This window comes from Chanos chanos, chromosome 13, assembly GCF_902362185.1.
Source record: "Chanos chanos chromosome 13, fChaCha1.1, whole genome shotgun sequence".
NCBI classification, from domain to species: Eukaryota; Metazoa; Chordata; class Actinopteri; order Gonorynchiformes; family Chanidae; genus Chanos; species Chanos chanos.
Window position 1 is genome coordinate 15,820,601 of NC_044507.1, and position 26,913 is coordinate 15,847,513.

General features: G+C 42.2%; 2 protein-coding genes across 2 annotated transcripts in view; both read right to left on the minus strand.

The window, feature by feature from the left end:
- baiap2a (BAR/IMD domain containing adaptor protein 2a) overlaps positions 1–19,217 on the minus strand; it is a 39,973-nt gene extending 20,756 nt beyond the window's left edge. Inside the window, exons 1-3 of the mRNA XM_030790760.1 lie at positions 19,146–19,217; positions 8,243–8,318; positions 5,553–5,639 (exon numbers count right to left, since the gene is read on the minus strand). Of these exons, the coding sequence (XP_030646620.1) occupies positions 5,553–5,639; positions 8,243–8,318; positions 19,146–19,217 (235 nt within the window). The remainder of the gene's footprint in view (positions 1–5,552; positions 5,640–8,242; positions 8,319–19,145) is intronic.
- Positions 19,218–21,020: 1,803 nt separating this feature from the next.
- Positions 21,021–24,522, minus strand: LOC115826693 (charged multivesicular body protein 6-like). Its single transcript, XM_030790579.1, has 8 exons — positions 24,264–24,522; positions 23,658–23,767; positions 23,295–23,382; positions 22,987–23,073; positions 22,389–22,454; positions 22,018–22,098; positions 21,847–21,913; positions 21,021–21,733 (listed from the first exon to the last, which is right to left on the minus strand). The coding sequence occupies exons 1-8, from the start codon at positions 24,327–24,329 to the stop codon at positions 21,684–21,686; spliced, it is 615 nt and encodes a 204-aa protein (XP_030646439.1). The 5' UTR covers positions 24,330–24,522; the 3' UTR covers positions 21,021–21,683.
- Between the last annotated feature and the right edge of the window lie 2,391 nt (positions 24,523–26,913).

Below are 26,913 nucleotides of genomic sequence, written 5' to 3' on the forward strand. Positions count from 1 at the left end.
ACAAAACTACAGTTCTGAGCATGTGTGGGTGAAAAATGAAATGAAAGTGAGAAAAAGAGAGCGAGAGATAGGAGAGAGAGAAAGAAAGAAAGAAAGAAAGAATGAGGGGAAAGAAAGAAAGAAAGATCAGAGAGAGGCACACCATGAGAGACAATAGAGTATGTGAATGTGCCAATTAAAGCCAACTCAGATGCTCATTACTCTAAAGTGCAGAATACGTGATTTGAGGAGAGAGAGAGAGAGAGAGGAGAACGGGGGATACTCTCAGCACATTCTGTGCCTCTCCAGGACAGACCTCTCTGATGGGAAAAGTGTGAACTGCCAAACGGCCCTAGACGTGACATTAATGAGGAACACGGATTGGAGTTTGCCAGAAAGTGAGAATGAGCGAGAGAGAAAAATCTGTGATAAGACCTAAAGAAAAAAAAGAAGAAGAAAAAAAAAAACCCCAACAAAAATCTCGCTTTTAATCAAAGACGTTGTAATTCCAGGGAGCATCATTTACAGCTCACTTAGAGGGAAGCACACAGCGCCATGTACTGACACGCACAGAATGGCAAAGTAAGAGCGCAGTGCTGAAAACTCTCTGCTCAAGGTTGAGTATGCCAGAGCGTGACCCCAGGCAACAGCACGCTTAAACGAGAGAAGGAAACGCCTAAGACTCGTCATGATAGAAAAAGAGGAAACAGAGAAGTGGATGAGAGAGGAAGACAAAGCAAAAGAGCAAGAGACAGAGAAAGCGAGAGAGAGAGAGAGAGAGAGAGAGAGAGAGAAAGTGAGAGAGAGAGATTGTAATAACTATAATTAGGATGAAATGCTGTCTTTGTAATAAAGCTCTGCCCAACGAGTGGGGGAAAAAGTTCTAATTTGAAGAGACGCTCCACCAAAGCTCATCAGTTTCTGTATAGGACTGCTGTCTGGACCAGACTACTGCTATTGTGAAGCACTATTCAGGCTGTCACAGAAATACATAGAGGGTTTATCATATCACATATCCACTATCTGCTATGGAGATCAAATCAACTCAGTGAAGCTCTTCATCTGGACAAATGGTTTAAACAATTTCGGTTAAGGGAGACGACGAATGCTCTGAGGGTCTCCGTATGTGTGCGTGTTATTGGTGTCAGCTCAGGTGTGCCAAGAAATCAAATCAAGGGCGAGGTGAAGGAGTGTGTGGGCCTCTGTTCTCCCAGCATGCTATGCGGCTCTCAGAAATAGAGCAGGAGAAAGCTGGGCTCCTGGGACAGCCAGGCCGGGCTAATAAAAGAGCTTCTCTGCTCTCCTTCCAACAGGGCCAGGTGCTACAGAGAGAGAGAGAGAGAGGGAGAGAAAACCTAGACAAGAGCTGGTGGTACTACATTATGAATTCTCTCTCTCTCTCTCTCTGCTATATGTCAGAGCTCAGATCTCCAGCAGTGTCCTAACCCCTGAACACAAGGCACATAACTCCTCTCAGCAAGCATCCATTTACCAACAGCGATTAGCTGTGCTCCTCCCAAATCCATTAACCTCGAAAAGACAATTATGCTAAAATGGGCAATTTGCCTCGATTCTTCTTCTGTTAGGCTTTTCCAAGGATAATTACTGAAGTTATTGGATCTTACTTATGTATATATTTTTCCCCAATGTGCACACAGATGCACAAACTGAATCTGTCCCTCCTTTCCCATTTGCATTGATATCCCTAATTACTTGAGAGACAAGACACTTGATCCAACCCAGCGGAGAGAGTACAAAACACTGAGCAGTGGAAACCTGACGAATCATCAACTGTTATGACTAAAACAGTATTTAGATTATGGAATTATGGAATCAACTCACTGTGGAATTGAGCATTTCAATAAAGAGTGACACACAGCCATAACAGAGCGCAAATGATATAATCTTTTTTACAAAATCAGCGAAATTTTATATTCTGACGTGTTCCAAAAATCACATTACCTGACTCTTCACTGGGAAATGATAAGAATCATAACAGCCTAAAATGAGCAGAATCAAACCACAGTCAAAAAAACAATAAAGAAAACATGAAAAACAATAACATATATACTGTGTAGTATATTTCTCTGAGGAGAGAATCCATCTTAAGTGTGTAGACTTTTGATACTTTTATGTCCAGAAGAGACATCCATGCGGATGGAATTAGGAATTAGGGACTAAATGTGTGAAGGTGTCCTCTGTGTGTGTGTGTGTGTGAGAGTGTGTGAGAGACAGAGAGAAAGAGTGTGTGTGTGTGTGTGTGTGTGTGTGTGTGTGAGAGACAGAGAGAAAGAGTGTGTGTGTGTGTGTGTGTGTGTGTGTGTGTGTATCTGTGTGTGTCTGGCTTATGCACGGTTAATGGAATGAACAGAAAACCTGTCATCTGAGGACAGCAAAAGAGGATAGAGCGAAATAAGTCTCTTTGGGTAGACGACACTTTGAGAAAACAATTACTGGGTGTATTCAATATTCCATTAAACAGTAACTAGAAAGTAATGGTCTGTTTACATGTATGAAAGAGGGTTGAGGTGTTGTTACTCACGCCGATATAAAACTCTCCCATGTCTGGCAGCGTAAGAGCTCTGAGCATAATGGTGTGATGTAATGTGGGGAATGAAAACAAGGGGAGAGAGGGAGAGGCAGAAAAAAAAAAAGACAGAATGGGTAGGAGGGAATGAGTGGGAGGAAGAGTGACAGGGGGATCATTATCCTAAACAGACTAGTGCGTGGGCGTGTGTGTGTGTGTGGGAGAGGGGGTGGAAGAGACTGGGAGGGTGCACACACACACACACACACACACACACACACACAATGAGGGAAGGAGAGATAGAAAGAGAGAGAGATTTATATTAGGTGTAAGCGTTATCTGACATGAAGGCCACTTGTATCCAAGGACATGAGAGAGCATAATGTTTGTGTGTATGCGTGTCATGTGTAAGTGTGTCTCAATAATGGGGTGTGTGTGTGTGTGTGCACGCGTGAGTGAGAGAGAGAGAGAGAGAGATACAGAGAGAGAAACTGAGAGGGAGAGAGAGACAGAGAGAAAAGAGAGAGAGCAGCATCGTTTCATATGTGTAGGCGGAGAACCATTTACAGTCCGTCTCGATCTGAACCCCCATGGCTTTCTCACCGAGTACAAAAAGAGATAGAGATGAGTGCAGAATTGCCCAGAAGCAGCAAGCATTTTACCGGCGAGAGAGAGAGAGAGAGAGAGAACTAGCTCCATTGGACCACGCAGTGAATGTTCATTCCAATCTAAAAAGAGCCTTCAAGCCGCAGTCGGACCCACGACTTACCATCTCTCGCACGACTGAATCACCATCTCCAGCCTGATCAGGCCAAACGACTGCACAAACGCATTTTGCCACTGGTGCCACGCACCTTTATGCACCTTTTTACTAGTCTTCCTCAGTTTACCATCTCACCGCCAGTGAGTTCAGTGTCACGTATCATAACCAGACTGTTTCAAAAGCCAGCTGACTCTGGTTAACCATTGACGCCATAGCTGTCTGTGGGAAAGGCTAAATGACAAGCCTGTAATCCTCTGTGTAAGAGCGGAGAGGTGCAGCTAAGACTTGTACCCCGAGAATTTCATATGGAATTTCAATAAAAAGCCTTGATTTCTCCCCTGAGACGTATAGAGAGAGAAAACAATAGTACTCTATGGGTGTGTTGAATGCACAACAGTGGAGGAGTGGAAGAAAAACAGCACTATTATTATCCACATGTTGACCATCTGTCATTTCTCTCTCTCTCTCTCTGTCTGTCCCCCTTTTCCTCTCTCTCTCTCTCACCCCCTCACATGCAAAAACCACAACCAAAACCTGTTAAATGCATAGTGAAAGCCTTTAAGATGTCCCTTTTGTTCATGGCACAAGACAATTCAAGGGGAAACACTGTCTCGCTCACACACACACACACACACACACATACAGGGCTTGCAAAGCAAGGAGAAATGAGTGATTACACACACTCTGGAGTTGAGTGTGTAGAGAAAGCTTGGTATTGGTGACAGTTTATGAAGAAGAATGCCACAAGTTTCTGAGTTTCTTTTGGAGGAAATGAGAGAGAAGGAAGAGCTAACATTCACAGTGTCCTGACAGGAGTCAGTACTCCTAATTTTTGAAGCAGCAATGAAAACAGGATGGGAGCAAAGGATGACTGACCGCTGATGGAGAGAATTTTGCCAAGAGAGGCAATACGCTTAACTGGCAAAATGCTGTGCAAGATTAGCACACACACAAAAGATAAATCAATCAGAAACAAACACAACAGCATCCTGTTATCTGAACGGAGGTGTATCACTGAGGTTGTGAAAGACAGAACTCTGAGGGCAAGATAAAGTTCCATGAATTCCCAGGGAAGAGAGAGAGAGAGAGAGAGAGCGAGATGGAGGCAGAGGGAGAGCGAGAACGCGAAAGCACAGAGAGTACATGGAAGCTAGAGACTGATTCAAGTGCAAATAGCCTTTCATAGCTCAAATGAGAATTTGAATATACTGCTGAGCATGCCTGTGCATGGAGGGGACATTAGCCGTGAAGACGTGGGGAAATCTCCCCAGTCAATAAAGGTCTTTTTCAGAATCAATTATGTAGAAACTGCACTCATCTCCTCGCTGACAGCCGTATAAAACCTTAATATCCCCACCAAATAGTCTGACTCTACTTGTTCTGCTCTCAGCCATCGGGTTCAACGAATGTTCAAATCAATGCAGCTTAAAAAAAAAAAAAAAAAAAAAAACTCTACAGAAACAGCATGACCGCGACATGTACCAACTGATCAAAATTCATTGATCAGCTATGGCATGTCATATGGTGTGTCTCAGATTACGCAACCAGGGTAACTTCAGGGAGTTAACACCCGTGTTCATCCACTCACATCCAAACACACACGCGCACACACACACACACACACACACACACAAACGCTGAATCACAAAGGGGAGGCTGAGCATGGACAAATCAAAAATTCTTATAGCCACTCTCCAGGAGAAAAAAAACAAAAACATAAAGTGACATTTTCAAATCTAATATACAGGTGAACGTCTACAGACATTCTCTCGTAATCCGTTTTAAACTGCCGCATTGCTGACTTCCCCTAAAGAAGGCAGAGAGAACAGCATCCACTGCATTCAGTAAAACCGAGAACACTGTGCTTTGTGCTGTAAAAAAAAAAAAAAAATCTTCAACCAGCGACAAAAATAACCTATGCATTATAGCAGAGTGAAAAGGGCTGGACAAAATAAGAGAGAGAGGGAGAGAGAGAGATAGAGAGAGATAGAGAGAGAGAGAGAGAGAGAGAGAGAGAGAAGAAAAAGCATCTGCATCCAAAAGAATTCCAATAATTGGACTGTTTATTCTCAACTGACCTGGCATTTCTGCACAACAAAAGCAACACACCGGTATTTTGCAGTGATTGTGTGTGTGTGTGTGTGTGTGTGTGTTCGGTTGTTTATATGTTGTTTAGATAGGAACAGGCACACATCTGGCCCGCCCGCTGAGCTGTAATATTTTCCCATTGACCTGCCAGTTAAACCAAGCTGAACGTAAGTATAACAATGCAGTGAGACTCACCTAAGTCTTTAGACGCTTGGCTTTCACTAGCCAGTTCTCCCATCCTCACCAGAGCATCAAAGTATCCCTTAGCAGCAAACGTCACACCTGATAATGAAGAGATGAGTTTAGTGAAACGAGTGAAATTAAAGCCATATATATTAACAGGGCACAAGGTTATACAGGCACTGAATGATAAAGATCTTAATTCAGCTGTGAAATATTTCCAATGTTTGAAATAATTCTGGTTGAAGATTATATCAAGTCTCAGATGGAAGCCCCCTCAGACGCCTGCACGCGCACACACACACAGACGCGCGCGCGCGCACACACACACAAATTACATCCTACATCCAGTTCCCTTTTCCCATGCCTCATTACTGTCTCAAAATGACAACTAAAGGGGCAGAAACAGCATGTCATTATTTCACTGAGTCTCAGGCGAATTCATTTGGCTTGAATCTTCATTCAGCACAACAGCAGAAAGAGGACATGGGCAGAACACACACACACACGTATGCTGTGGTGCAGCGTACACATCTGAGCTGTGTGCCCAGCAGGCGTTTTGGGAGGAGGTGGGAGTGGGAGAGGGTGTCCCTGATTCAGACGGTAAATAAATAGAGTGAGGAGGCTCAAAGACTGTCGTCGGCGTCAGTGAGAAGCCCCAGCTCCATGGCCAAAAGCAAGAGCCAGCTGGGCTGCAAGGTGGCCCCCAGAGTGTGAGAGACTGCCAGGGAGAGCGCGTACTGAGAGGAAGAGTGAGAGAGAGCGCGATAGAGAGCGCATGTATGTGTGTGTGTGTGTGTGTGTATGGATAGCCGGTGTCATACTAGGGTCCCGGTGTGTTGATCACACAGCTTCAGGCGGCAACACTATAACAATGCCCATTAGAGAGTTTCTGGACTGGATCTGCCGTCAGCAAGACAGAGCAAAAGAGAGAGAGAGAGAGGGAGAGGGGGAGAGAGAGAGAGAGAGAGAGAGAGAGAGAGAGAGAGAGAGAGAGAGAGAGACGGACAGACAACCCCCCCGCCCCATCCCCCAAAAGAAATCCCTGCAAAAATCTCACTTTTAATCGAGAGGGAACAAAACAGAGCTGCTATACTGCTCCTCTCCTCAGAATTCATAAAAATCTGTAGCCATGGCATTGCACTTCAGTCCAAATCAACTGAGTCTGTACATTTCTTAAAAAAAAAAAAAAAAAAGAACAGAGCGCTCAGATTTTTTTTTTTTTGGTACACAGAGCTGAGCCATTCATCAGAGCGGAGCAAGCTGTGTCACTAATAAAAAGTCAAGCCGGACCGGGGTTGGCTGCAGCTGCTGCCGCCACCTCGCGAGTGTCCACATTGAGCCATCATTCAGGTTACGGCTGAGAGATGAATTATGCAAAAATCATGTCTGACAGATGGGGTCTGTTGCCTGCAGAGGCGCGTGAGGTGGGACACCTCTCCCTCTCATTTTCTCTGATGAACAGAGTCTGGAACAGGATGGACACATACCTTAATTATTGCGTCGGTTAAAGTCTTGTTTAAATGGCTTCACAACTTGGAACCCCTACCTAGTTCTCCTTCTGGAGGCACACAGTCAATCACCTTTCAACACCCCCACCACCAACCCCCATCCCACACACACCCTCTGAAAACATGTATTATGTGGACCAGAGATAATCTAAATAAGCATATCTGGGGGTGTGGGGGTTTGATCCCCTAAAAATGACAACAGGGGGTAAATACTGTAAAGAGGATTAGGTTCAATGGGCAGACAAAAGCCTGTAGACTGGGAAATCCCGGTTACATTGACCAAACCACCGCACACTTTGAGTGGAGGCATTTTATCCATCGTTTATAGTGACCAGTGTGTGTCCTTAATACTTCCTCGCTTGTCTGCTGGAATGTTCCTCTAGGCTTCAGTACCATGAGTCCAGGTGCATGGCTGTTGTTACATGAGTGGTTTGTAGCAGTCAGCCATATGGATCCATGAGCGTCCACTCACCCATAGCTCACAGATAAGAGCCTTTTACTGGCCTCCGCCGACCTGCCCAGGCCTGCTAAACCCCCAGTGAGCGCTGGGCAGTCTGTCGTCCTCCCAGACACAGATTAAGCACTCTTTGGAGGAGGAGGTGAGGTGGGGGTTGGTGGGGATGAGGGTTTTCCCCTGTTGGTTCTCAGATGAGACAAGTACAGGTAGTTCAGGGTGAGTTCCAACAGTCAGAATCCGTCCAAGGCTTGGTCTGCCTGACAGTGTTTGCGCTTTGCTTCAAATAACACAGCCGGCACATCAGACGACGAAGGTGGAAATCTGAGACATTAATGGCAGATTGTCTAGTTCCTTTAGCACTCTGGAGTCCTCTATACCTGCTCCACAAAAAGGCCACCTCCTATTGCTTCCCTTTTCTTTTTTCCAAGTGGGGAAAATATCAAAACAAGAGCAGCAGGGCACGATATCTTTCTTTCTTTGAATCTGCCCATCGGCGTTTGTTTGTGTCAGGTTCTTGATGGTATTCAGGGGGACTGAGGAGTTGCCAGTGAGTGTGCGAGAGACGATAAGGCTAGCCATGACCATCTGAGTGTCAGCATGATAAATATTGCCTTTTGCTTTAAATGAAGCGGCACAAAAAAGGAGCTGGAGGCAGGACAGTTGGCTAGCTGCCTGGATCGACACAGAAAAAAAAAAAAAGGAGGACAGCGCAGGGAGAGAAATGTGGATATACTTACTGGAAAGTGCCTTCTCATAGCTCTTCCCCATGGCAACGAAGTTCCGCAAGCAGGGGTTGTACTGCTCCATGATTGACTGAAACAGAGAGGAGAAGATTTATTTGTCAGTGGTGTACTGAGGAGAGCTTTACAATTAACGTTCAAGGAAGAAAAAAAAAAAAATACAACAACGACAAGGTTTATCAACGAATGCATAAGCGCACACATGCTCTCTCTCTGTCTCTCTCTCTCTCTCTTTCTCTCTCTCTCTCTCACACACACACACACAAACACACACACAAACACACAGCCTCACATTCTGTTATAAATCAAGGCTTTTCCCCTCCAGCCCACTTGTGCATCAGTTTGTGACATGTTATTGTGTGTGTAATTGCTCTTGTAGACGGGCGACTGCTTTAGAAGCAGCTGCTGATTCCGGGGGTGGAGTGGGAGACGCATGCGGAGAAAGCAATGAAACACTGTCCTCAGCATCTGCCAAGATGACTTTAGGAGTGGGGGAACACGAGAGAGAGAGGAAGAGAGAAATTCACTAAATACATGTGTGTTTTGATGGGTACTATATTATTTTGCCATGTTAGTGCATGTTTGTCAGTGCATGCGTGCACTGGAGAGGGCAAATTATTGGATAAAGCATATAAGGATCTGTTTCCGAATACAAGCAAAATAAACATTCTTTTGCTGTACTGGCACTCTATAATCCTTAAAGAGACTCTCAGTAGACCAGACACCTGTCATAATGCCCGCCATTCCATCCACTTTCCCTGCAGGCTTTCCTCCAATTAGAGGAGCCTCAGTCTGCCAAGGCCCTAGGGTTAACAAACTCCCCGAGGCAGACAGCACCATTCCACTGCCGCACTACCAGCCTCTCCAAAGCCCATCAAAAGCTAAACACAGTCTCTTCTTTTATAGACTGCATCAGAGCCCATACGCCCAGACGCTGGCCTAATTCACCTCCAAACTTCTCATTCTCTTTACTTAAAATAAATAACGACCCACATCCCCACATTTCAGGCTCCGTCCTTCAGTTTCTCTTTGGACATTGAGAGGAAAGAGGCTGATTTGGAGGGCGGAGAACCTGTGAACACACAGGTCAGAAACACAGAGGATTCAAAACCTCAGCGCCCTCTTAATCAACATACAGACATTTCGTCAGCTGGTTCCCACAGTAAGTCAGAACAAGACGTGCAGTTTCAATCTTTTCAAGGCGGAACAGGTGGCTGGGAAACAAAAAAAAAGTTTTTTTTGTTTTTTTTTTTAATAGAACAAGACTACTTACCACAGTATGGGTAGGTTACGTAACCAAAACAATATTTCATGACAAAAAGCTTTAATTACACACCGCGTATCAGTCGTTAAGCCTGTCATGAGTAACGAGGACCTCTCCCGGGCCTATTATGCTTAGGATGGAGCCCCTGCAAAGAGCAAGGCAATGCCAGACCTCAAACTCATACCGCCCAACACTAAAGGTCACTCTCCTTTGTCTTCCAAACTTTCCCCCTGCAAACTCCAAAAGTAGGTCTGGCCCCGACAAAGGACGGAGATGAGCAGCGTAGATCAGCACAAGAGCGTCTCGTCGAATCAGCAGCTCCAGGAGCTAACTCCTGCAGGAGGAGGTGGTGCAGACAGACGATAGATATAAAAGGGCAATGAAAGGTTGGGAGTTAGAACTCCAGTTGATTTCGAACGAGTTATAAAAATGAAAAGAACCCCGTCAGGATTCAATCTAATCAGAAAACCCTTGAAAGGAGAAATGTGATTATAGAATCAAGGTGAAAGGAAACGCACTTATACAAAAGGGACAAAAACAGTCCCACCATTTTCTTGATTTGATTCAGTGAATTGATTAAATTCTGAGCAGGTTTGCAGGGCTTCAACAGCCTAGTCTCTGCAATCAAAGAATCTTTTTTTTGGGGGGGGGGGGGGTTGTTCACTTCCATATCATCCGCCTAAATCATCAGCTCAGTACATCAGTAAAAAAAAGAGTGGGGGTATGTATGGGGGATGGTGGGGTAGTGGAATGGGTATTTACGCACGTGCGGGTGTAAACATCCAGGCCTGCATCATACACAGCCTCAGCATCTTCCTCTCTCTCTCTCTTTTCCACAGATAAAAGACCTTGACACATCTCCTGGGGATTAATGGGGAAGTGTTTATTCTCTACACTCTCTCTTGCCCTACTCTCTCTCTCTCTCTCTCTCTCTCTCTCTCTCTCTCTCTCTCTCATTGAGGAGGCGCTGCATGCTAAACAAATCGTGCAGTCCTCACACACAGCAGAGGGAAAGAGAGAGAGCGAGAGAGAGAGAGAGAGAGAGAGAGAGAGAGAGAATGTGTTTTTGTATGCATGTGTGTGTGTGTTCTTTGATGGTGGGAGGTTTACATAACAGACACCCGAGCCCAGGACAGTGCTCATGTGGCAGGCACCCACAAGCAGAGCTGGGCGAACACTGGAGCTAGCACAGTGTGGGGGCAGTCACTCTCTCCTACAGCACACCAGAACTCCCCCCCCCCCACCCCCACCCCCACCCCCACCCCACACACACAGATACACTCACACAATCTACCAGAGAGTCTGCAGAATGAATTCAGTTAAGCTACTACTATCAGCATCCTGACATTTAAGTGCCATAATAGCACAATGAGGTGAACTCAATGCGATAAAAGTAAAGAAAGACCGGGGGTGGGGGTAAAAAAAAAAAAAGGCATACTCTTTCTTCTCTATATATCATGTCATTGTTGCTAATTTTACCATCCCAGTCCTCTTGTGCTACATCTGCCATCCTAATTGCTGGAACTAATTGGAATACAAGGCCGGGAGGCACTGTGTGACAACGTGTTGGGTTATTCCAGACTTTTCTGTAAGGAGGACATGAACAAGAGTTTAACTTCAGTGACATAGCAAGAAAGTGTTGGGGGGTGGGGGGAAGGGGGGGGGGGGTGACAAATGAAACCAAGAGGACGGAGGGGAAAAACTGTCAATCAGCTGCGAAGACTCAGCATGTCGTTAATGATCCTCGGCGGTAGGTCATTCTGCAGAGAACCTGAGGAAAACTGAACATGACACAGTTACACGGAGGTGCTAGAAAAGAGAGGGATGACGGGGATATTGAAAGCAGTGCTTTTCCAGTTAGACAAATTTCAGTTAGAGATGAAAGGAGGTTGGAGCAAGCCTGGGCATCTTTTCACAGGAAAAAAAGTTAGATAAGACTTTATTGAAGAGATAAATTATTTTCCCCACACGTCCTGAGCCAAGGAAATCTCCCTCCTCAGCAGGCTCAGGGCCAAAGGATTTTCGATAACCCCTCAGAATCAAGCCAAAAAGTCCAGGGGTGTGTCCTGCCCTCTTCAGACCACCCCCCCCCTCTCTCTCTAATCATTCCCCTCCTCCCCCTTTCACCATTCCACAGAGGAGTGAACAACCTGGCTCTTTGTTTACACGGCACCTTGAAAGATAGGAGCACATGTTTACATCTCCAGAGCACGGTGTCGAGAGTTTTCAGAGGAGCAAAAGATCAAGCCCTTGTAACAGCAGGTTTCACTGTCGTCAACACAGTGATACTGTTAATCTAAAGCAACACCCGCTCCATGCCCTGCCTAACAACGGACAGAGAGAAAGAGAGAGAGAGAGAGAGCACGATGCGCGTAATAAGAGAGGAATGTATGAAGTATGGACTCTTTATCAGGGTAATGACAAGCATACCGTTACCCTTCCCCCTGCCTCTGGCTTTGTCTTAATCACATCAAGCGGTGGAGAACAGGCAGATCTCCACCCTCCTTAAGATGGGGGTAAAGACAGGGAAGGAGAATGTTCAGTGTATAATCTAAAGATGATCTTGTTTTCAGTTTCAATTACATGTCTATCTCCAGCAATGAGGAAATCGCATCCAAAAATAATCTTTTGTTGCATGAGCATGTAAGTGTATTCGTGTGTGCTTCATTTATTTCGTATTTCGACGCCTTCTACTGCTTCCTTTTTAAAACCCAGTGACATTCAAAAGAAGCTAGTCAAACCTGTGTATTTGTTTCTGCGTTCATCTGGATGCAAACTCTCAGCTGAAGCCGGAGTTAATACATCTGGACTAAGTGGAGGGGGGAAGAAAAAAAAAAAAAAACAAGACATATTTTTTTTTACTTTTTCATTTTATTTTAATTGACGCATCCCTCTTGTGATCTTCTGAGATCATGCTTTAGAGGATAAAATGATTAACTGGTCTGCATTCCTTTGGTAACTCATAAAAACACGCCGAGTCTTTGAAGTGATCCAAATTGAGACCATGCTACGTTCTACTGCAACATTCTGTTCAACCATTTCAGCTCTTTTTCGCTCATAATTTCAGGTCCTCAATCTCTGATCCGTTCAGAGTATGACTATTTAAGCGTACGGTTTGTTACATTCGGGCACATCTGACTTTAAACCAACTGAATATCCTGAATCGCTGGTTAGGAGCTAAGGACAAATGCAGTCAGGTGCATCGCTTTCTGAGTCCAGGGTACAGAGAGGTTTCAGCTACCCGCTTTTGGTCATCACCAGACCACAGACTGCGGTGCCAAGACACTTCCACTGTTCAAAACAGCTGAAGGACACTCAAAGCCTCTTTCATTATGCCCAGGAATGCGTTTCACGAGAAACGCCGATCCACTCCACTCAGAGAGAGAGAGAGAGAGAGACAGAGAGAGAGAAAGAGAAAGAAAGAAAGCAAGCTCTGCGAGGTTTGTCTTCTGAAATGTTTGCCAAGCCAACCCCTGCTGCCAAGGCCCAGGTTCACACCACTTTTAGCAAAATCCATCAGCCAGAGCATTGCATTCTGGGACACAAGAAGCATCAGACACCTTCGAGGCCACGCCGTGGCAAATGTACAGACCATCCTTGAGTAAAACCATTTTGAAACAGACTTTAACAACTGTTTTAAGAATCCCATAAAGACAGAAAGTTTGACCAAGGACAATCAATCTCTGATAATTGGGAGTAAATGTGAGTTATTTCTCCAAAAGGCAAACAACCAGACAAGTGTTTATAACATGGACAATGTAAGCTAGCGGTTATGAAAAGAAATAAAAACCTTAAAAGGGAAAGGTTCTTACAGGCTCAGAGCCTGTGTGTGTCCAGTACTCAGTAACAGTCATTTTATGCTTGAAAGGAGATGGAGACATAGAGGGGGAAAAAAAGAGACAAAAAAGGAAATGAGAAAAATAGAGGTCTTGCATGATGAATTGAGTATATGGAAAGATCAATACAATAAACTCACAAACAGCAATATGCCGTCACAAGATTTAAGAAAAAAATTAAAAAAAAAAAACTCTAGGGAAAAAAAAACGTTTTATAACATACTCCCTCTCTGCTGTATCCTTAGCCCTGTACGACAGTGTGCATGCTTGTTCAGAACTTGAGAGCTATGACCTCCTGACCCCATGCATTGCAGTTTGTATCAACAGAGCTAAGCGCTAGTTTCCATGGTAACTACCGAGCACGCCGTATTCCAAGAACTTGCCTTGATTGATTAGTTCTCTTTGTTAATACAATGCAGATCCAAATGGCCCCTGCTGACTATGAGGTAATTTCATCAAAACACACACATTTTCCCTCCTGAGGTGAAAAAACAACAACTATAATCAACCACTTTGATTGATGTTACCTTTATATCCTGACCGTAATCTTTACTGCAGTATCAGTTGTAAAGAACCATCTGTTTCCAAAAATTGATATCTCAAACCGCAAATGATTGTAAAGGACCAATTCTAACAATGATAAATAAATAAATAAATACATAAATGTTCAGTGCTTTTGTTGGATAAAGACCAAAGGGAAGAAAGACTCTAGAAACCCTAGAATGAAGCAGTGTCCTTGGCTACTTGACAATAGATGCCCAGGTGACTCAGAGAGCGTGACTCATCTGTAAAACATCAGCAAAGTACAAGAGCCTTATGTTGCAGGATTATGGGTTTGCTAACACAGAGCATGATTGAATAAAAAGCAGTAGCAGTTGCTCTAAGTTCAAAGCTTTCGCTTTTCTTTAGCTTACTGTGAAAGAGCTGTTCTCCACTGCAAACGATTTCCAACCTTTTCACCAATCAGAGAAACTTGAGGGATATGAATGAGGGTGCAAGACTTCCCAATCATGCAGTGAGACAGTGGCACTACACCTCAAACAACAAGGTGAGCCAAATGTCGTGACACTAACACAATGCACATCCATCAGCCTCAATTAGGATGACCATATTTTGGTTTCCAAAAAAGAGGACGGCGGGGGGGGATGGAGGGGAGAGACAATGCATTCCCCTCCTTACTTACGGGAAAATTTAGGTGTATGTCACTTTTGGTTCTTGTCGTTGAGCATGTAAGGCTGATGCTTGACAATGCAATGTGAAACTGCATCTGTACTTAACTTCCGCAATACATAGCCGGCTAGACAAACAACTGCTAGCATAATAACAGTGACAAGATGACCTTACTTCTCTCCATTTAAGTTTTGGTGGTGTCACGGCTTTAAGGTCTCTTGGCTGTTGCTGGTAACAGTAGTGAATGAGATGCAGTTTAATCAATGTTTATGGTATAACGGTGTACACTGACCGTCCATTGGTGGCATGTGAGAGGGCGGGCCCTAAAGAAAAAGGTAAAAGCAATGCAAATGCACACACAATTGGCGACCGTGGAAAGCAAAAGCCAAATCTCGGACATTTTTGGCTATTTAGAAATCCAGGCCGGACGCATTTTGGGTGACCATACATCCAGAAAAGAGAGGACGTATGGTCACCCTAGCCTATACATAATGTATTTTTTATTCATAGGATACATCTGTGGTATTTTAAATGTGTAAAATCTATTGGAAAAATGTCCTCCAATCTCCCAGCAGTCATCACATTCTGCGTGGTCACCTGTTGGTAACCAGGCCTTTGTAAATGAAGCGTAAAATCAGTCATAAGATGCCTTTGTCCAACAGCACCCTGTTCAGACACCCAGTCCTCTCCTCCACCCCTCCTCTGTGGGTAATTACAGACCCAGATCTCTATGTAGCAATTAGAGACCATTTCTTAAAGGATATGGAATCTCTCTTTCGTTATTCCCTTCTCTCTCTCTCTCTCTCTCTCTCTCTCTCTCTCTGAAACCTTCTTTGACATTTGTTTCTTCCCTCACTTTCAAAAGAACTCACATATGTTGAAAGAAACATAACGGCTCATTTGACTTTTCTACACGTGTGGGCAAATGTTTAAAAAAAAAAAGAGGGGAATTTAAAAAAAAAAAAAAAAAGACATTACATGCAGCACTATTTTTAACTGATTAGAAAAAATGTGTATGGCTTGTGTACTGTTATGATAACATCTAGACTGTGCTTTTTCACTGAGCAATCTTTAATTCCTTTGAATATTAATCAAAATTTGTTTTCAAATCTGTTTGTGTGTTGTCCACGTTTTTGTATTTGTAACAACAGAATCAGTGACATGTCTTTTTAAAAGAAAGAAATAGAAGCATTTACGGTAATATTGCATGGTTTGACAATCCACGGGAGATTAAAAACACACATGCACGTGCACACACACACACACACACACAGAAATGTGGGTGGAAGGAGTTAATCCTTGCCTCTGTTTATAAAACCCAATTAAAGTGACAACATCTCAAGTTAGAATACCTTTTATAAATGCATGCTCACGAGGCCTGAGTTGCTTCAATGTTGCTATAAAACTTTTATCTTCATTTCAAACACTAAATCTGAGCTGAAGTCAGCCCTATTAAATGTACTCCACGGGAACAATGTGACACTTCAGCTTACGAATTTGTATATAAACATGTCAGCGAATAAGGTGTGAGAGAGAGGAGACAGGCCCCATATAAAACTAAGAGACATGGGAAACCCAGGAGTAAAAGCAAAAAAAAAAAAGTCTCTCTTTATCTCTCCCTTTCTCTTTTATATATATTACAGGAGTTTTTCAGTCAAAGATGACAACAGTTTATACTCCTTAGAATAAATGGCTATTACAGTGTGGTACTTTTTTTTTAATCAAAATCTAATCAATCCTTTACATCCTAAATCCTTTACATCCTTACCAAAAACACTCATACACATTCTCTCTCTCTCTCTCTCTCTCTCTCTCTCTCTCTCTCTCTCTCTCATCCACATCCAGCAAAGCTGTTGTATCTCACTAGGGTGACATGACAGACAAACTCAGTGGCATGTTGTTGCTAAGAAACCACCTGTCCAGATCTCCCACATAAAAAATAACAGGAGAGCAGCTCTCTCATCTCTAGAGAAAAGGGGGAAAAAATTGCCGATTGCGAGTAAAATGTACTGAATTGGATCCCCGAACAAAAGAAATCTAGTATTTGAAATGATATGATAAGGTTATCATACCAGATATATTGACTAAGCAACAGATTGTTGAAGAACAGCTTTGAAACAATGGATCATCTTTCATAAACTACCACAGTGTTTCTATACATCATATCTCCTTTATCGTCTTTCTGGAATGTCAAAGCCACACCCAAGAGTTTTCACAAGGGAATGTAGGTTCATGCAGTAGTCATGGTAACGTCAACTTTGAGTCAAATCTTTGGGAGAGGTGCTTGAGCCACACCTCTGTTGACTCCCGTTCACCTGGAGACTCAAAACGGGGCATGTCTCTCCCTCTCGCAACAGAAACTGTTTGTCAACACATCTCCATCTAAAGAGCCATGTGAAATGCCCTCTGGGCTGACCATTCTCCTTTGGAAACAGTATCGCACAGGTCTGAGAATTCTGTTCACTAAGTAGCTTGATCCCACCTTAGAACCCCGCCCCACCCCCACCCCCTGACACCAAGGTAACCTGAGGGCAGTGATGTCATTTTCTTTGGGCACTGTGTGCAAGACAGACAGGTGGTGGAAGTCGCATCAGTGATACCACTGACACACAAGGCCCATCTGAGAGATCCTGCTAATCCTAGCAGCGTCAAGATGACTAGACCCTGTATGCTTGTGTTTGTGTGTGTGTGTGTGTGTGCATGTGTGTGTGTTCGTGGGAGTCAGGCCATGAGTACAGTACTGTGACTCACTGGAAAGTCCTCTCTCAGACGTTTTCATCTGCTAAAGCTCAACCTATTACTCTACGTTAGGGAGTGCTCTTCATACGCCGATGGACTGTACGTACGAAACGTCAAGAAGTCATATATACACCCTGAGTGTAAACACTCAGGTTGGCACACGCAAACACACACATCCCTGCAATCAATCATGAGTCACAGTAGTGCGGTTGGCGTCCTCTCCTCTCCCGTGATTACTTAGCAGCTGTTTGACCAGCCCACCATCTCCACACACACACACACACACACACACACACACACACACTGTAATGACTACGCATATAAATACATCCATTAAGCCTGCTTCACTGTCTCAAAACTGTTGGATGTGTCCAATTTAATAAACTGTGTCACTGGTGAGTCTTTTTCAGGAAGGTCACTTCATTCTCAAGAGTGTCAATTACTCTCATAGAACATGGCTCAGGGAATGATTCAGACTAATGTGCAGTCTGCTATGCTAAGCCCCCAAACCGGGGACAAGTCCACACACAACCAGGAGGGCCTGATTTCAAATAACTGTGAAAGTAATTGAACTCCACACTCCACTAGAAGTGACCCGGTTTTTGTGACTGCAAGCACCATATCCTAGTTTTAAGGTTCTAAAAGTAACAAAGAAAGATGGTAAAGGTTTTAACACTTTACGCATTTTAAATCCTCATTAAAATCACTAAAATACTACGAAGTCTATTTAATATCATCTGGTATATCTGCATATTCAATCTAGGGTAAGAAATTATTCTTCTCCAAAAAAAATGGGGTTACTGAATAATTAGACTTAATTAGACTGCACTTCAGTCAGAATTGGAGATGAATTACACAAAGAAGACTTTTAATTAAGCTATTGTATGCTGTCACAAATCTGGCAAATTTCAGACACCACCAACCCAGAAACAGGAGAAAATGTGGTTGCCCTTGATCACTCAGAATAAGTTCTTTGTCCTCATTTTAGGTGCTGGGCATCAGGTGGCCTATTTATCAGGCCAGTATATCATAAAAGATGCTTAATCCACATGGTCTGTTTTCCTCGTTCTGGTAACCAAGCCACATTTTCACTAAAAGGTGCTTGACTAGTTTTGGTGCAGAAATCCCTTAAGGCAAATGTTAGTTTAAACCTGTTGAAACAGAGCAGAACAACCTCCTCCCTCTCCCAACTAAGCACACCTTTTATGGAATATCCTTCAGGTTCGTGCGCAACAATTAACAATGCGTTTGCGATGGATTGAAAGAAATGATTGTGAAATTCGTGTTTGCATTTGTGTATGAGCGCGCGCGTGCACGCGTCCGTGCGAATCAGACGGGGAAAAAAAAGATTTTCAGCATTATAATGTTTGCGGGAATAAATGTTTTAGTTTAATTACTTTACTGGTAAACGTCGGTCACTGGTGAAAAATGACTACGCTCAAATGTAATGATAAAAAAAAATCCAGAATTAAAAAAAAATTGAAGTATACCGCTCTACGTTTAAAAAGAACTCGATATGGCTGTAAGCACAATCTCCATCGACCATCCCGCAAGTTAAAGGCACTGTGGAACGCACAACAGCTTGGCTGCTAAAATACAGGTACTAGCTGCATTATTCCGCCTACACCCGCTGCGATAACTACTGATTGAACAGTTTGAGTCAATCTGACACAATAGTCCAATTTGGGAGTGTCACCTTGCAACAGCATCGCATAAATATAATCTCCATAACGCAGTGGTGGGTTCTTAAATTAGCCAGTGTTTAAGGGCATGTTTGAAATGCTCCTTATGCCAGACAAACTGCAATAAATCAGTTCAGACATATCCAACCGGTGTACGCGAACTCAGCAGTCGGTAGCCAAGAACTTATTACAGCAGTTGCGATACTTACCTTGTAGACATTCTCCGTTATGCGGTGGACCTCGTCGGTACGAGACATGTTGAAGTCTTCAGGCAAAACCATAAACGATCGTTTTCTTACGAGGGAATGTGTATCCAAACAAGGAGTATCGTTGTCGCTTCAGTTCAGCTGCGGGTTATGATGGGAGTCAGCTGAGAATACTGGTGCCTCGAGGATGTAACACGGAACTCGCGCTCAGAAGTCACACAGTAAAACCTAGGCGAATCAACCCCACAGCAGGTCTGATAGAGCGTACCTTTGCGAACATAGCCTGAGCACTAAGGTTTCTCAATTTAGAAGAGCACCACCCCAATATTCCAAACTCCGCCTATAACACACCCCTCGTACCCGCCCCCTCTTGCGCCCAATATTTTATTTAAGCATGCATTTATACTAGTCCTGCTAAAGAAGTCAGTGCGCGTGTGTCACGGGTACACCATAGAATGGGGAGTATTAAAGAGGTCATTCCTCATTTATAAAATAAATACAACATTTTGATCTGAACCTAAAGGGAAGTGTATATAGCTATTCCTGTGAATAAACCCCAGTAACCAACATTTATTGTATTAATTTATTTGGCTCATTTCATGAAAATATAGGACACTGGTGATTCGTACATTAATGTTTGAAAACCACACAGTGCTGTATTTGTTGCACATTGCTTTCAGGGATGTATAGAGGATTAATCAAAACAAAATAAATCAGTAGATCTGTCTAGAATACGTACACAGGCCTGTGAAATGATGCATCTTTCAGACAGAGTGTCTTGTTGGCAAAGGCACAGGATAAAATCTTGTGGGTGTAAAATGCTGTGAAGTTCCTCCGTATGAGTGTGAAGCACTCTGAGAATGATCCATAGAGATTTTAGAAATGTTGTGAAGATGATACTGCTTAGATAGGATAACCAGAATGTATATCATTGTTTTGTGCCTAAGCCAGTTTCTGGGGCACACTGAGCTCTCAGATAGTTTAACTAATGAAAAGGTATCTGTTAGTTTATAAAACTGCATTATATATTAAAGAGAGGGTTCCTAATACTGATAACACTGGGTCATGTATGTCATCGTCTTTCATCTTTGACTCTGGTCTATGGTAAGATTCATCTGAATCATTTTAAATCATGCATGGTTAAAAAACGTAAACAATAGTGCCAGCTTGGACTGTAATGCATTTGTCTGCTTTTTTTTTTTTTTTTTTGCTTGTTTGTTTGTTTTTTTGATGGGTGATAAGCTCATAGTGGATAATAAGTGTTGGCACACTAATTATGCATGTTAATTAAATTCAAAATGCCCTGAGAGGGTAACCTGTAAACAGTGTTTTTTACTGAGCCTTTCACACCTGGGTGGTGGAAATTACTCCTGCATAAAACAATAAATAGCCACAAAAAAGCTCTCTGTGAGTGTTGTGTGTTTCTGGACTACAGTAGGGATTTGAAATATTTTGGGGCATATTTACACTAATGGCTGAAAGTGAGGGACTCATTTAAAAGTTAAAACAAAATACAGCATTTATCCTGGGCCAAATATCTAATCAGCCATCAGCAATTAAAGTCCAATCGAGGCAAAATAAAGATTAGGTAAAATTCTTCCCATGATGTATTGAATGAACGTTGTTTTCTACATAAAGGAAAAAATGTATTGTCAGGCTTTGAAGTCTTCCAGGTCATGTGTTTGGCCTACTAAGACTCTGGATACATTTTGCTCAAGAATTGACTAAGTAGTTCCCCCTGGTGGCCAGACACACTAATTACAAGTCATGAAAAGAGCAGGAAGGCACAAATCAGTTCAGCCAGAAGTATGAATTATTTATTTAAAAACACAGACAATAAAAGTTAACCTTGTGTCCACAGGCCTTTCCTTCAACTAGCAGTTTTAAAGCCTCTTGATATTAGCTTCTATAACAAAAAGAATCACACTCTTTTCATATTTAATACTGAACATCACTGTTATCGAGGGGGGCAGGGGAGAGGTTGGTTCATAGTCACTTTATATTTCCATCAACAGCCAGAGAAGACACATCCACAGAACTTTCCATCATTTTCTAGAAAGAATATCATCAGTCCTCACACAATGATGTAAATTCATTCCATGATTAAATTAGTTTTAACTTTATTTAAAAGGGCTGCTCTACACATCGGCACCCATTTGCATAAATGAGTTAATTGAAAACTGTAATGCAAAGCTTGATGTCTAATATACTCCCCATTGAATCCATGACAACAAATTAAATCTCCAAAATGTGAGGTTTTCAATAATAAGAGGAAGCGTACAGAAATATATTTACATAATTTATCATGTCGTTCTTCTGAACGACTCCCTTTTTTACTTTAGGAAAAAAAAAAAAGTGTGTGTGTGTGTGTGTGTGTGTGTACATGCATACATGTACCAATTAACAATGTATGTGCCTACAGAGAACAGAGATTTGACAGTGAGACGTATCAGCGTTCGATCTTTTTCCCCGAATGCATTCCAAAGATAAGTGACACGTCGGGCGGTTAATCTGCCTGATCAAAACAAATGGAGAATGACACTATGCCGCCAGCATCTCTCTCTCTGGTTTCTGTTTGGCTTTGTTTCTCTCTGAAAAACAAATAGACCAGATTGAAGTCACAAAGAGATAATCAAAACCACTGACATGAAAGCACGACTCCTTAACTTCACAGTGGGATGTCATAAAAGTAATGGGAGTGTACCTAACTCTCCCTCTGTCTCTGCAGGAAGGGGCTCAGACGGTACCTCTGGAAGGGTAACATCTTCTCCCTGTATGGTGAAAAAGAATGAAACTCTAAACTTAGAAAGGGCTGCACACCATGAGGAATTTTTTGAAAGACGATCAGATAAAAGCCTCGAAAAGCCGGACAAACCAGAGCGATAGCCTCGAGTTCTGCCAACACGGCTTCCTCATCCTCTTCGGTCAGGGCGCCCGCCAGTAACTCATCTATTTGCTGTGAGCGAAACAAAAAGCAATTCAGTCGGCAATACTTTTAGAAGAATGATATGGCATCTGCGTGTCAGAGTAAAATAAAGACCGGGCATACAGTACTTTAAGGAAAAATATCAGTATCCTAACCACGTTCTGAAGAACCCAATATAAAACCACTGATTTATTAACTCTGTTTTAGGACCCAATATTTAAGAACAGATTAGTCAGTCCTGTCAGGAACTGCCAGACCCTGTGGCCAGGTATGTTATTCCCATTCTTTTATAAAAGGTTGAAGAGAAACATGATGCTAACTCTCTGGTATTCAATGGCATCCTGAGTTTCCTCCAGTATCCTCTCCACGTCTTCAATAGACATCACCTGAAATTGCAGAGAAAGAGAAAAGAACAAGTGAACTACTTTGACAAAAGAACAAGACCTTCTAGACGAGTCCAATGAGGGCTCAATATTAAATAGCTCAGTGTGGAATTTACAGACATTTTCGGGAGTAGGGTTTAAACAGTGTATCCAAGGATATGCTGCAGTTCTGCTCCTGTATCCAAGGATTTACAAACTAATCCTTTAATCTTCAAACAATGTGCACGGCTCCTCTAACACAAAACACAGCCTTCCCTGAGCTCACAGCCCGTGAATTCACTCGAGAAGAGGAAAGCATGCATATGAAACATGATTTTTACTACTCTGATCAACAACTAAAACAGTAACATATCTCTGCAGTTGAAGACTTCACACTGTCTGATTTTCTTTCAGTGAACATAAGTGTGCAAATGTAGTATTCAGAAAATATTTGAAATAAACCTACAAGTTAGAGAGAGAGAGAGAGAGAGACACACACACACACACAAAGTAGAACTCAAACAGAAGACTCTAAAGTGTCTGAAAACTGAATTACCTCATGCATTCTTTTCAGACAGTCATTGCCAACTTTAAGGCCTTCAATGACCTTTATCTCAATCTGAGCAAATTCAATATCTTGCACCTGTCAAAAAACAACAATAAAAAAAACAAACAGGAAATAAATCAGAACTGTTATGAACAGCAGCAATACACAGGGGAGAATATTTTGCAGGTCAAACTGAATTATTCAGGGAAATATAGCAGCATCTAAGTAAGCCTGTTCACTGGCTACACATTTTAACACGAAACTGCAGACATTTCGGTATTATGGACATCGTGTCAAGTACAGCATAAATCTCTTACCATTCGTTCAAGGTTGGCTATCTGGTTTTCAGTCTTGTCCAGCAGCCCATCCTGGTAGCGCTTCTTTTTAAGGAGAAGTAAAGCCCTTCTATAGTAGAACAGAAAGTGAAACAAATTATCCAAAATGCTCTCAGTGCAACTGAAGCGGGTTGGCAGGATTATCTTTTAAAGTGTCTAGAAAGCATTATATAATTCCAATTTACGCAAGAAAGGAAAAACTGTAATGCAAACTGCTAAGACAGGGAACTAATGTTTCATATTGTGTGTTCACATTTATGAGTCAGAGCCAAATAAAAAAAAAAAAGAGCAAAAAAAAAAAAAATCTTAAGAGATTATGGAAGCAAAACTAAATGTTAGTCTTACTCTTTCTTGCCATCCTTCAGGAGCTGTTTGGCCAGAAGCCTCTCTTTCTCTAGTTGCAATGTGATTCGTTTCTGGTATTGTCTCAGCTTATCTCGCTGCTGTTTCAGTTGCTTGAAAATAAACAAAAATAGTGCAGTCAGTCAAGGTCCCTGCTGTAGACAAATTTTAACTACCTCGTGTGTATTTGGTTTCACACATGTAGTGCAAGACACTAAACAATAAATTACTGCCAGTCAACATAATCAGACGTTACCCACGGAGCTTGCTAGGACCACCGAGGGCTCGCATCTCACCAAAATTGCAATCTTGAAAGTAGTTAATCTGCTTGGTGTATTACGGAGAAACATTTACTGAGTCGTTGGCTGGGACCAATTTGGACACGCTAATTGAGTCAGCGAGCAAGCCTGTTACCATACCTGACAGGTTAACAGGTGCAGCTATACAGCTGTTTACTACAGCTAGAATGTAGGACAAAATAATCCCTGCCTTTACTGTGTTCATCCGATCTCAGATAATCACCCATTAAGAGGTAGAAATGACAGGTGAACTGCATTCTAAACTAAACATGTATTTACATGCAAGTAAAGCATTTTCACTGTTACTTACCAAAATCGCCCTGTCTTGCTCCGTGACTCGACTGGGGCGTCCCTTTCTGCCGAAAACGTTTCCCATTGCGAAGCCACATCCCCGCCAATCTGCTGATGTCGATGTGTTTCTGAAATACAAGCTACTCTGTCTTAATAAATAACATTCTGAAGATTTCACATAATTTGTTTGTGGCTGTAGGACCGTTATTTCGTCCGCTAATTTGTTCTGCAGAGGGTATCGATATTTTGGCTAGCTAGCTAGTCCATCATACAGTTAGCCAGGAGGAAACGCAAACAAAGTAGTGTGAAAGCAACAACGAGGTTTGTCATGTGATGACGGGAACAGGAGCATTTTTCAAAATAATAGTTCAAAATCACCCGGCTGCAGCTGAGTGGTTGATATTATGGGCTGTCTCCTTTTTTCTTTATTTCTTTCTCTCTCTTTTGCATGACAAGACCTTAAAAACAAAAAGAGATGCACCAGAGAAGGTTTTTGTAAAGTGAACTTTCAACAGATTACTGACCGCATATCATAAACTGTTAATCACGAACAGAACGTATGTCTATGGAAAGGAAAATCGATTTGTTACAGCTTTCTCAAGTAGAGCAAACGATATTTTAATTAAGGGGCTTCAATTTCACAAAACCCAAGGAGTTTAGATGGTTATATGTTTCGCCGTTTTGGCTTCACTGTCAAACTCCAATTAACAGTATAGCAGCTGAATAGGAACACATTTCAAATTGATGTAATTATTTTAATGTTTATGTCCTCGGGGGTGTTCCAGAAAGCGGGTTTAGTGAAAACTATAAGTGAATTAACTCAGAGCAATTAGTACCTCCTGATAGAGGAGCCCTATGGCTTTGTTTTGCCAGGAGAATGAAGCCATAGGGGTCAATCCATACCAGCTCACCTCGGCCCTCCAGTTCATGTCATGGATTTTATGGACTTCCCCAACCCAATGAAAAACAGGCTCAAAGAGTATCACACAGAGATGAAAAACCTTGAAGTCAGCATAGTACAAATATCTACCTATGAAATAAATCCACTGAATGTAATATTACAGCCAGTGAAAAGTACAAAAAAGTAGCTATTTTCAAAAAATTATTAAATGATGGAGTAATATAACATCTTTACATTTTTTATATATCTGCAATGAATATTAATACTTTCACATAAAAAAAAAGTTTCAAGGAAATGAAAATAATCCTTCTTGGGTTAATATACAGTCAAAATATGTTAAAAAAAAGTGGGGGGGGGGGGGGGGGGTTCAGCTCTGGAGCTATATTTAGCAAGATCTGTGACACTCAGTTTTCTATGCAGGACCAAATAACTTCTAGATGTGATAGAACTATATTAATACTACACAGAATCAAAATTTGGTTGCAAGAAAGAGAAAACAGGTGGAGATATTCATTTCTTAAAATTAAGGATTCTTTGTTCAGGTAATTTATTTTTATTGATTCGATTACCGACATTTTACATGAATACATGTTGTAAATTATCCTTAGGGTTTCTTGGATATTCAGTACAAATTTCAACCAAATACAGTGAAAAATAAGTAATTGATGAGGTTCACAAAGAATTTCACATGAATTTTTTTCAAGAAAATCCATGACATGAGCTGGAGGGCCTAGGTGAGTTGGTATGGAATGACCCATAGGGCTCTTCTATTAGGAGGTTTACTACTTACTCTAACTTAACTAACTCTGATGCTGTGTCCGAAATAGAGCACTATATAGTGAGTCCGCCATTTTGTAGTGCTGACCGAAGGTGTTGTGAGAATTGCTATACCCTATATAGTGCACTCAAAGTATCCCACAATGCATCGTGAAAGTAGGGTACAACCAATGTACCCTACATCGATCAACTAAGACCATCAATGCATTGCAACCTATCTCTTGAAAGCAAGCAAGTTTTTACCAACCAATCAGATGCAGATGTTTTACTCATTCTTTTTTTTCTAATTCAGTTGCTCTCTGTCAACTGCATGCAATCGGTCAGAAACCTTTGGTATCACTATGCAGTGCACACAGCAACGGGCTAATAACAATCAACAAAGAGCAAGAAAGTGTGGACTAATGTGCCTGAAAGAATAGGTTGCAGTAACGACCGCCTCTTAAGAAAATAGACTAATTATCTTACTAAACTGTCAAGTGTTTACATTAACCCCAGTGAAGTAATTATTTTTAATCTTTGCATAACAAACAAAAGGATCTGAATTTAGTCAATCTGCTGTGTCTCGATTCGTAAAACACGAGTTTGAAAGCACAAGTTCAAACTTGGACAGCTCGAGTTCGAAAACCTGAAGTTCGAAACCTCGAGTTCAGACTTGGACAGCTCGAGTTTGAAAGCACGACTTCAAACTCGGATAGCTTCAGTTTGAAAACCGGAGTTCAAATGCTCAAGTTTGATGCTTCAATGCATTAGATGAGTCTCCCCGAAGATACTCGAGGACTCAGCTCATGTTCTCAGTCGTTCTGTCGATTCAGCGGATACACCATTTCAGTATCCCATAAGGCCTAGCTAGCAGATCTTCGGAAACAAGGAAGTAAGAGGCTGAAAGACAGGCAGGCTAGCTTTTGTGTGTAGCAAACTTTTGCGTAGCAAATAAATGTGACATATTGGTTTATGTTACTTGATTAAAATCATGCATGAAACTGTATGATGT

What these genes read in the sequence shown, in the direction of transcription:
- LOC115826693 (XM_030790579.1), bottom strand. Translation starts at nt 24,329, where the DNA reads ATGGGAAACGTTTTCGGCAGAAAGGGACGCCCCAGTCGAGTCACGGAG. An exon ending in AGCAAGACAGGGCGATTTTG is followed by an intron (nt 23,768 to 24,263) that starts GTAAGTAACAGT and finishes TTTATTTTCAAG; the next exon opens with CAACTGAAACAGCAGCGAGA. An exon ending in ATGCCATTGAATACCAGAGA is followed by an intron (nt 22,099 to 22,388) that starts GTTAGCATCATG and finishes TTTCGCTCACAG; the next exon opens with CAAATAGATGAGTTACTGGC.